The following is a 12,069-nucleotide window of genomic DNA, read 5'->3' on the forward strand; positions in this document are numbered from 1 at the left end:
GATCAGTCCTGGGTGTTCATTGGAAGGACTGATGCTGAAGCTGAAACTCCAATACTTTGACCACCTGATGCAAAGAGCCGACTCATTGGGAAAGACCCTGATGCTGGGAAAGATTGAGGGCAGGAGGAGAAGGGGACGACAGAGGATGAGATGGTTGGATGGCATCACCGACACAATGGACATGGGTTTGGGTAGACTCTGGGAGTTGGTGACGGACAGGGAGTCCTGGTGTGCTGCAGTCCATGGGCTCAAAAAGAGTCGGACACGACTGAGTGACTGAACTGAACTGAAAAGAGTAGAAAAGTTAAAATTAATTTATACAAGTAATAATGAAAAATGGTTAAAAGAACTACAGAAGCAGTTAAAATCTATGTTTTTGAAGATTACTTAATGACATCGGACAAGGTTCACAATAAATTGCTTAGCTTAAAATGTATGTGCATACTATGTATTGTGTAAATAATCAAGTGTAACATTTAATAAATAAAATAAAAATAAATTTAAAATAACTTACATATCATGAAGTAAATATTATACAACCATAAGATTATGTGTTTTACATATTATGTGTATGTGAGTATAAAATATGATCAGCTATTTAGTAAAAAAAAAAACCTGGAAATTTATCTAAAAACAGTTGTATGTAATGGGTATTTTGTCCATTTTAAAATCTTAAAGCTTTATTAATTTATAACCAAAAAGTAACATTTAAATAAATATTGAATAGAGCAATCCTAAACATATGCTTCCTATTATAAGGGGTGGAATAGATTATACAGTACAAATGTGAAATGATGATTGTAAATTCTCCCAAAAATTATCTGAAAATTTCATGGTAATACTACAAAATAAGAAACTTCCATTAATTGGCATGAGTAAACTATCTATATGATTTAACTTATTCAGAGCTGTGTTATCACATATATCAATCTTAGTTATATTTTTATCTGTGAAGATTAGAAATTATCTTACTAAAGGCTTATAATTAAGTTTACTTATAATTAAGTTAAACTCCATTAATTGAATCATAAATGCAGTTATTAATATACAAATAAAATGTAATAAAATTAGATGAGCTAAAGTTCTTTGTTTCAATAAGATACAGTTTTGTATATATTCCACTTTGTTGATAAGAATAGGCATAGATTTATAAATACAATATTACTAAATAATGTGTAAATTATTCTTATGATTGAAAGTAGAATTTAAGTTGCTAATTATTTCACATCTGATGTTACATCATTTATTATTTTAAATGTTTGAGCCACATAGCTTTCATTTTAAGTACATTTGATTTATCTGAAACTCATCAATGAAATTGAACAATTAAACTCATTAATATTCATCAAGTAGTATAAAGGCACTTTCTTTTTAATTTTGAGGCTTTACAAAGCTCTCTGCAAGAGCACCAAAATGACCTAAACTATCTCAGCACCACTGTGAAAGAGATGTCAAGGAAAGCACCCTCTCATATAAGCCAGAGATATCAGTCAGAATTTGAAGACATTGAGGGTCGGTGGAAGAAACTCTCTGCCCAGCTGAATGAACGTTGCCAAAAGCTAGAGGAGCAAATGGCCAAACTCCGAAAACTTCAGGTAATTCAAGATTTTACTTTTTATATTGATTTTTATTTGTTTCTCTCCTAATGGTGAGTTATACAATTAAAAGCCATAGTCCCTTAAAGTCAGTGATAAGGCCAAAAGATACAAATTTATCTCGAAGGACAGTAGTTTGCTATTGATTTTAAGAAGGCATTAAGAGTTCTGTTTCTTTGGTTTTCTTTAGAATTAGTTTTTTCCCACCATTACCAACAGGAATTAAAAAAACTTTTCAGCTCAATTCAAAACCCATTATCTTTTTAGTCTTGTTATCCTGTAAATAATTATTTAGCTTATGAATAAGGCTTCTCTGGTGTCTCAAAGAATCCACTTGCGATGCAGGAGACTGCTTGCAGTGCAGGAAATTTTTTTTTTTTCCTGAAAAATACATTGTTATTTTGGTTGTAAAAAAAAATATATATATATATATATATATATATATATACACACACACACAGGCTAACTCACATATGTCGGCTTTAATTGTAACATGTTATCTAGAGCTGGGGGACTTGCTTGTTGGCTCAGTGATAAAGAATTTTCTGAGTGAGTGTGTGTGTGTGTGTGTGTGTGTGTGTGTGTGTATTTGTTGTTGTTCAGTTGTGTCTAACTGTTTGCGACCCCATGGACTGCAGCATGCCAGGCTTCCTTGTGCTTCACTGTCTCCCAGAGGTTGCTCAAATTCATGTCCACTGAGTCGGTGATGCCACCCAATCATCTCGTCCTCTGTTGTCCGCTTCTCCTGCCCTCAATCTTTCCCAGTATCAGGGTCTTTTCCTATGAGTCAGTTCTTCGCATCGGGTGGCCAAAGTATTGGAGCTTCAGCTATAGCATCAGTGCTTCCAATGAGTATTCAGGACTGATTTCCTGTAGGATGGACTGCTTTGATCTTGCAGTCCAAGGGACTCTCAAGAGTCTTCTCCAACACCACAGTTCAACAGCACCAAATTCTTCGGCACTCAGCCTTCTTTATGGTCTAACTCTCACACCCATACATGACTAATGGAAAAACCATAGCTTTGACTAGACTGATCTTTGTTGGCAAAGTAATGTCTCTGCTTTTTAATACACTGTCTAGTTTTCTCATAGCTTTCCTTCCAAAGGGTAAGCGTCTTGTAATTTCATGGCTGCAGTCACCATCTGCAGTGATTTTGGAGCCCAAGAAAATAAAGTCTGTCACTGTTTCCATTGTTTCCCCATCTATTGCCATGAAGTGACAGGACCTGGTGGCATGATCTTAGTTTTTTGAGTGTTAAATCAGCTTTTCCACTCTCCTCTTTCACCTTCATCAAGAGGTTCTTTAGTTCCTCTTTGTTTTCTTCTATAAGGGTGGTGTCATCAACATATCTGAGGTTATTGGTATTTCTCCTGGCAATCTTGATTCCAGCTTGTGCTTCATCCAGCCTGGCATTTCATACATATTCTGCATATAAGTTAAATAAGCAGGGTGACAATATATAGCCTGGAAGTACTCCTTTTCCTATTTGGAACTAGTCAGTTTTGCAGGTCCAGTTCTAACTTTTGCTTCTTGACCTGCATACAGATTTCTCAGGAGATGGATAATGTGTTCTGGTTCCCATGTCTTGAAGAAACTTCCACAGTTTTTTGTGATTCACACAGTCAAAGGCTTTGGCATAGTCAATAAAGCAGAAGTAGATGTTTTTTTTTCCTGGAACTCTCTTGCTTTTTCTATGGTCCAACGGATGTTGGCAATTCGATCTCTGGTTCCTCTGCCTTTTCTATATCCAGCTTGAACATCTGGAAATTCTCAGTTCATGTAGTGTTGAAGCCTAGCTTGGAGAATTTTAAGCATTACTTTGCTAGCTTGTTAGATGAGTGCAATTGTGTGGTAGTTTGAACATTCTTTGGCATTGCCCTTCTTTGGGATTGGAATGAAAACTGACCTTTTCCAGTCCTATGGCCAGAGCTGAGTTTTCCAAGTTTGCTGGCATATTGAGTACAGCACTTTGACAGCATCATCTTTTAGGATTTGAAATAGCTCAGCTGGAATTCCATCATCCCCACCCACAGTGATGCTTCCTAAAGCCCACTTGATTTCACGTTCCAGGAAGTCTGGCTCTAGGTGAGTGATCACACCATTGTGGTTATCTGGGTCATTAAGATCTCTTCTGCATAGTTCTTCTGTGTATTCTTGCCACCTCTTCTTAATATCTTCTGCTTCTGTTAGGTCCATACCATTTCTGTCCTTTATTATGCCCATCTCTGCATGAAATGTTCCCTTGGTATCTCTAATTTACTTGAAGAGATCTCTAGTCTTTCCCATTCTATTATTTTCCTTTATTTCTTTGCATTGTTTACTTAGGAAGGCATTCTTATCTCTCCTTGCTATTCTTTGGAGGTCTACATTCAGATAGGCATAGCTTTCCTTTCTCCTTTGCCTTTCACTTCTCTTCTTTTCTCAGCTATTTATAAGGCTTCTTCAGACAAGCATTTTGCCTTTTTGCATTTCTTTTTCTTTGGGATAGTTTTGATCACTACCTCCTGTATAATGTTACAGACCTCTGTCCATAGTTCTTCAGGCTCTGTCTATCAGATATAACCCCTTGAATCTGTTTGTGTATGTGTGTGTGCATATATATATATATATATATATATAGGGTGAGGGAACGTCCCTGTTGATGCAGTGCTAAAGAATCCACCTCCACGCAGGAGATGTGGCTTCGATCCCTGGGTCAGCAAGACACTCTGGAGAAGGAAATGGCAACCCACTCCAGTATTTTTACTTGGAAAATCCCATGGACAGAGGAGCCTGGGGGGCTGCAGTCCATGGTCTCACAAGATTCAGACATGACTTAGTGACTACACCACCACCACCAAATAAAAAGTTATCTGTCATGTAATATACATAATTTCATCAGCATATTTCACTTGTAATTTTATATATAAAATTGATCCCATCGCCTTCCACAAACCAACTTCCACTGACTTAATTTGTTTGAATAGTGCCACCGAATTACCCAAGCATTAGTAAACCAACAACTGCACTGTAGTCTAAAGTTTAAAACATTTGGTGATACAAGTGATATTTCTCTTATGTGGTAAATTATTGCAAAAAATGTTAATGTTGGAAAGAAGCTTGATGCAAGCATGATGTAAAAGCATCGGAATAGCACACTTCTGGTTTTAAATCCCAGTCAAGCTACTTAGTTGTTTTTTCTTACTTTTCACAAACCAAAAGACCTAGCAGTTTTAAATTATTTTTTAAAGCACAACATCCACAGTGATGACTCTCAAGTTATGAACATATGCATACATGCATACACATACATACACATATAAAAACACATTTTTGTCTGTGCTAGTGGCAAAAGAGGGTACAGTTACATGGTCCTTGCCATCAAGGAGCCCATGTCTGGCAAAGGAGAAAGGAAAGTGTATCCATTTCCTATTGCTGCTGTAATAAGTTGCTGTAAATTTAGTGGCTTGAAACAGCACACATATATTGTGGTTCTAGGTATCAAAAGTTCAATATCAGGCTCAGTGGGCTAAAATCAAGGTATGGAGAGGGCTGTGTCCTTTCTGGAGGCTTTAGGAGAAAATTTATTGCCTTGTCACTTTTAGTTTTGGGAAACTACAATCTTGCTCATGTTTCCATCTTCATCTTTAAAGCCAGGAGTGTAGCACCTCCCAATTTCTCTCTTACACTCTTGCTTCTATCTTAATAAGAATCCTTTGATCATATTGTGTCCATTTGGATAACCCAGGATCATTTCCTTATCTTGATATCCTTAACTTAATCACATATGCAAATTCCTTTTTGTCATGTAAGGCACCATATTCACAGCTTCCAGGGATAAGGGCCTGAAATCTCAAAGAGTCATTATTTAACCTAGCATGGTAAGTAAATAAAACAGTGCATAGAACATGGCAGTGGAAAGAGAAGAAAAGCAACATATCCTGGGAAAAGGAGTTGCAATATGTTCTTGGGATATGAGTTATCTGACTACACCTTGAACACGTAGAATTTAGGCACCTAATAAAAGATGGAGAAAGAGTTCCTGACAAAATGGAGCAGCATGTTCAATTATCTGAAAGTTGTTCAATATTGGAGAGGTAAAAGTTATGTCTGGAGATTAATAAAAGAGGTGTTTGGAGAAGTAGTCTGAGAGTAGATCATGAATAAGTTGGATGCCATGCTTTGGAATATGGATTATAATCTAACCATGATGAGATTAAGCATAATGATAATGTGGAACTATTATTGATACTTCAAGAGGAGGGAGATAAAATAATATCTGTTTTTTTTTAAACATCACTTTGAGAAGAAGAAGGAGGTGAGAAGAATATTGGTACCACTGGGGAGAATGGGTTAGAATGGGGTGAGACTGAAGTAGATACCAGAAAGAGCTAACGTAGTAGTCAAGGAGGCAGTGGTAAGATCTGAACTAGGACAGTGGCGATATGGGCCAAAGAGCAAAGCTAGATTCAAGAAATGTCAGCCAGATAATACTGCTGAAATCTTTAGATTTAGTCAGATGCTTTTAAAGTCATTATTATGTGTCGTATTGAAGAGGGAAATTTCTGATTAGCACACATTTTGAATAGAAATCTAATTAAGAAGGGACAAAATAGCTCATCTGGATAGCATAGTTGAATTGTAGGCAGATAAAGAAGTTTGACAGACCACACACTTGAAATGTAGCCCTAAAAGGAGCAAGAAAAATGGCATTATGTGAAAAAAAATTAATGGGTTATATTTGGCTATTTACAAATAAATAAGGATGACATTTTCCATTTGATCATTACGTCAACTTTGTCGAGCAAAACAGGAATTAAAAGCACAAGTTTTCTTTCTTTAAAGATGACAACATCTTGGTCTGAAAGTTCTCCACTGGAGGGGCTATTTAAACTGTCAACTGTAGAAAACAATTTGTGGAAGTTCACGTTTAGGGAGGCTATAAAGACACTATTACATTGAGTTTATTGTTCATAGTTTGTTTTATGTACTGTAAGGGCACATTGTTAGTATTATCATGAGTTGTTTTGTAACTTAAAATTTCTCTAGAGGGGGATATGATTTAATGTTCTCAAGAGTAACATCATAAAACCACATTTGGTAGTAATTTTTTATTTTTAACAATAGCAGACTTCATATGCCAGTGCTCATACAGCAGACCATAAAAATGCAGTCTTAGTGGAAATATTCTTTTCCTGAAGAGCTACTTAGAGATATTCTTCAACCATGGGAATTGTTCGCGGGCTTGTGTTCAAACATATCATCATGATGAATTGTGTCAAGGGAAATCAGCACCCCAATAATGTGTTAAAATGGGTCTCTGATTCCAGAATCACATAAAAACACTGAAGAAGTGGATGGCTGAAGTTGATGTTTTCTTGAAAGATGAATGGCCTGCCCTTGGAGATTCAGAAATTCTTAAAAAACAGCTGAAGCAGTGCAGGGTAAGATTTTTTTATATGACACTTCTCTATATGAAGACTTTGATATGGAAATTATTATTTAATGATATCAGTGGTTCTGAACCAGGGGCAATTTTGTCCCTCTAGGGGACATTCCGCAATATCTGGAGACATTTTCATTTGTCTCAACTTGAGGTGGGGTAGATGCTGTTGGCTTCTAGTGGATAGAGGTCAGGGATATATCTTAATATCCTACTATGCAAAGAACAGCACCGTACAACAAATAATTACCCCATCCAAAAGGACAGTAGTGCCAAGGTTGAGAAACTGGGCTAAATAAGAGAGAAATAGACAAAATATTGCCTTTTATTCAACACTCACTTTAAAATATTATTTTTATATAGCATGCAGTTTAAGCTAAAGGTAAATGATTTTTTTGAGCTACTTGTTATATCCTATTACAGATTGTCAGTAAAACGATGTTGCTCTTTCCATGTATGTCACATTGTGGTATAATACAAGACATATTTTGAAATAATATTTATTATGCCATTGTCATGCAGTAGGAAGAGAACAATCTAGCTCTTTCAAGAACTTTCTTTGTGAGTAAAAGCTTTAAAAGCAAATCCATTTTATCAATAACCTTCACAGCATCTTGCTATAAACTGCTGCAGCATACTATGCTGGAAAATCAAACCTCCTTCAAAAATAGTAATTTATAAAGCTCATCATTGTTGCACTGTTTTCGAACATGAAGTATTAAGTTTATTTACTTTGTACGCAATGGCACCCCACTCCAGTACTCTTGCCTGGAAAATCCCATGGACAGAGGAGCCTGGTAGGCTACAGTCCATGGGGTTGTGAAGAGTCAGACACGACTGAGCGACTTCACTTTCACTTTTCACTTTCATGCATTGGAGAAGGAAATGGCAACCCACTCCAGTGTTCTTGCCTGGAGAATCCCAGGGACGGGGGAGCCTGGTGGGCTGCCGTCCAGTGGGTCACACAGATTCGGACACGACTGAAGCAACTTAACAGCAGCAGCAGCAGCTAATTTAAGTAGACTATAGATATATAATTCCCCATTTCATTCATGCCATAAAAATTGAACATTTTTTGTAGCATATATTTCAGATGTTAAAGGGCAAAATTCATGTGTAGTGTCATGATTCCTAATTATATGTTTCTGTGTAGCTGTGTTGCATTTCTAATTGTTGTGGTAACTTTTTCAGATAACTTAAATTGTTTCCTTAGCTTTTAGTCAGTGATATTCAGACAATCCAGCCCAGTCTAAACAGTGTCAATGAAGGTGGACAGAAAATAAAAACTGAAGCGGAGCCAGAGTTTGCTTCTAGACTGGAGACAGAGCTCAGAGAACTTAACACTCAATGGGATTACATATGTCGACAGGTATGTCCCATCTCTTTTACGTTGGCTTGCTTCATTTTAATTATGATTTCTTAATGTCTCCCTTCACCATGGCTCTTTTAAAAAGTTCAGTCTCTGTGTTGATGCTTTAAAGCATGGTTAAGTAAAACTAGCTTTTGTCTAGCATATAAATTATTTTCATAGTATATATATTGATAGTGTATATTCATCTTATTGGAAGTCCTAAAATGATCTTATTGAATACAGCTGTCATTCTGAACAATAAAGCCCTTTTCTTAGGCATTGTTTTTTTTTGAATCTTTTCTCCAAACGACTGCATAACTTAATACATGTAATTGGATCAACAAAGATAGTTTACAATTCTATACTTGATACAGAAATAAAATGAATGAGTAATGCATGCATATGTACAAATATAAATATGTTTCGCTTTTGATTGTAAGATTGACGAATTTGGCTTCTTCAATACATCTCTTTCAATAAATAGATTAAGGTTGGGAAATAGTTGAGAAGGGCTTAGTAGAAAAAAAATAAGATAAATGTACATTCATATCTGAGTTCCTCATTTTTATATGGAGGAGTGTTTTATGGATATTTATTTCCAATTTCAAGATTAAATTGCAGAAGAGTAAATATTACATACAAGTAGCATACATCAAATACTTCTGGTTCAAAAGTGAAATTTTGACCTAAAGCAATGATTACTTTTTAATACACCAATACCTTTTTTGAAGTTAATGAGAGGTTTCATTTTATGTGTATTAGCATCAGTCAGTCTTTCATTATTTCTAAGTAACCTTTCAAAGTTGAAAAGAAATCATGCCAAAAGGCAAAAACTAAATTTGAAAAAGAAAGAAATTGAGCCGAGGAAAAGTCAAGGCAAGTCACCCAGCTAATACCATCACTGACAAATGCTCAACTGTTCTATTAACTCACCGATGAGATAGCCCGGGGTCAGCTAGCTTGCATTCTTCTCCTGGAGTAAGTCAGTTCTAGAAGGGATGTTAAGGAAAAAAAATATTACTTAGAAAATAGATTATATCATTGATGTTTTCCTGGAAGGCCAGTATGAAAGGGTTTGTTCGTTGAATGTTTTTAATGGATGAATAGAAAGAGCAGCACCAATTTATTTAGAGCAAGGGAGGAAACAATAGCAAAAAAAAAATCTTTATGAGAAAATGGGTGGCAAAGAAGAGTCATTAATTTTCTTATAAAGCACAGTGAGGATTTACTATTTATGCCAAATACAATGGGGAGCTATTAGACGTTTAGATATAGGAGTGACATCATGTAAATATTTGCTGTATATTCCTCTTATATGAAAAGACTGAAGGGGCATGAATGGAAGCATGTAGGAATTACAGTTGTTCAGGTAGGAAATAATACTGGCAAATAACAGGGGGAATATTAGTGAAGATTGAGAGACACAAAGAAATTTGAAATGTATAATCCTCTTGTGACACTCTGTTTGGTTGACTGTCCAAACCTCTTCCAATAATTTTCAAAGCTCTTCCACAGAGACAGAGGTGATTTGAATTCTTGTTGCTCTGTTTCATTACTGTTTATTGTTTTTATGTATATTTTCCCATTATACAGTAAGTAGCATGAGGAAGGGAGTGTGTTATTCTAGGCAAACTGAACCAAAGTGCTTGTGTCAGTCAAACTTTGTAGAAATTCTGTACTTCCTGGCTACCTCCAGCAAGCTTATCCCACTCAATGAGATCATTTATTTTTCTTGTTTCTTCTAACCAATTAGGCAAATTCTTCGTTCTTGCATTTTTGATCAGGGCTTTCACACTCACTTCCACAATCATTACTCTTACTGCTAACAACACATTCCTTTCTTGATTTTATGTTTTATTAGACCCTGTTAGAAATGGCAGTACTTGATGAAAGATAAGGCTTGTGGAACGTTCAGGGTGACAGGGAGGGAGGGATGAAAGCATATTCAGAGTTTTCTCTTTTGAGCAACAGTGTTGTTCAAATGAAAGACGGAAAAACTGTGTGCTAAGTAATGATGCTAAAGCTGAAACTCCAGTACTTTGGCCACCTCATGCGAAGAGTTGACTCATTGGAAAAGACCCTGATGCTGGGAGGGATTGGGGGCAGGAGGAGAAGGGGACGACAGAGGATGAGATGGCTGGATGGCATCACTGACTCGATGGACGTGAGTCTGGGTGAACTCTAGGAGTTGGTGATGGACAGGGAGGCCTGGCGTTCTGTGATTCATGGGGTCGCAAAGAGTCGGACACAACTGAGCGACTGAACTGAACTGAACTGAAGGGAGAAACATAATTGACCAGTTTGGTAGAATGATCAGTGCTTCTACTTTGGTCATGTTTATTTTGGAGGAGTATACAGTCAAAATGCATCTGGAATTCAAGTGGGGTATTTAAACTGAGCATATGAACTATATACACAGAAATAAAGATAACATCTATGTAACTCCTATCTGACAATGAAAGAATTTGTCAGACCCACCCTCCCTCTGAATTTTTTGCTAAATTAGATGAAATAAGAACTCTTATGGATGGGCAAGACTTCCTTGTGGATGGATAGGCAAACAATGTGTATGGGCAGAGACTCTGGAAGCAGGTTGCCTGGGTTGAGATCTTGCCCCACCATAAGCTACCTCTGTGAGCCTGGAAAAGTCGCTTTATCTCTGCACTTCAGTTTCCCAGTCTTTACAGTGTGATGATATTACTACTTACTTTATAAGAATTTTAACATTCTTCTATAGTTAAATGAGTCTGTGTGTATAAGGTGTGTAGATCTATATCTAGCACAGAGTAACCATTATGTAATACTTGTTCAATAAAATAAACAAGGAGAGATGAAATAGACATAAAGCTGCCTATATAAAATTATAAAATATGTGTAATTTCTAAATAATGTATAGATATATTTTTTAATTATTGGTGACTATAAACTTAGAGTTACCAAGAAACACTGGATTGAGTGGCAAGGCGGGTGCCATTCTGGCACCTTGCAGATCATTATCTTTCTCTGATTCAGTGCATCTTTTGGGTTCAGTCATCCACAGACCCCCAGGTCACTCTGCCTCATTTCTTATGTATTTTAACACCTAACTCACGGTTACTCCTGTCCTAATTCTGGGTGATTTCAATATCTTCTTAGATGGTTCTTCCCATTCCTGAGCCCTTGGTTACTTAATACCCACTCCAGTGATTTTCATCTTCTACCCTGCCTCAGACACACACTCCCAGCTTCATAACCCAGACAATGTCTCTACCAGTAACATCTTTATAATTTCACCCTTAAGCATCCTGCCCTGCAGTCTCCAGCATACACACAATGCAGCCACTGTGCAGCCTGTATGGAGATTCCTCAGAATTAAAATAGAGCTGCCTGAGGATCTAGCACTTCCACTTCTGGGTGTATTTCCAAAGGAAACAAAATCAGAATTTCTCAAAGAGATGTCTGTACACCTAAATTCATTGCAGCATTACTCACAATAGCCAAGACAAGAAGACAACCTAAGTGCTAATCAGGGAGAAACACATAAAGAAGATTATGTGTGTGTGTGTGTGTGTGTGTGTGTGTACATACATGGATACACACATACATATAGACAAAGGAGTATTATTCTGAGAAAGAAGGAAAGCCTGTGATTTGCAACAACCTGGATGAAACTTGAGGGTATTATATTAGGTGAAATAAATCAGATAGAAAAAAACAAATA

The 12,069-nt window shown here is 36.6% G+C and overlaps 1 protein-coding gene across 10 annotated transcripts in view; it reads left to right on the plus strand.

Moving 5' to 3' along the window:
• The window catches only part of DMD (dystrophin), a 2,228,404-nt gene that overhangs the window by 797,143 nt on the left and 1,419,192 nt on the right, over positions 1–12,069 (plus strand). For all 10 annotated transcript variants that reach the window (XM_061410475.1, XM_061410469.1, XM_061410467.1 and 7 more), the window contains 3 exons: positions 1,383–1,595; positions 6,906–7,019; positions 8,232–8,387. In XM_061410475.1, the coding sequence (XP_061266459.1) occupies positions 1,383–1,595; positions 6,906–7,019; positions 8,232–8,387 (483 nt within the window). The remainder of the gene's footprint in view (positions 1–1,382; positions 1,596–6,905; positions 7,020–8,231; positions 8,388–12,069) is intronic.

The sequence above is a fragment of the Bos javanicus genome, chromosome X, assembly GCF_032452875.1.
Source record: "Bos javanicus breed banteng chromosome X, ARS-OSU_banteng_1.0, whole genome shotgun sequence".
NCBI classification, from domain to species: Eukaryota; Metazoa; Chordata; class Mammalia; order Artiodactyla; family Bovidae; genus Bos; species Bos javanicus.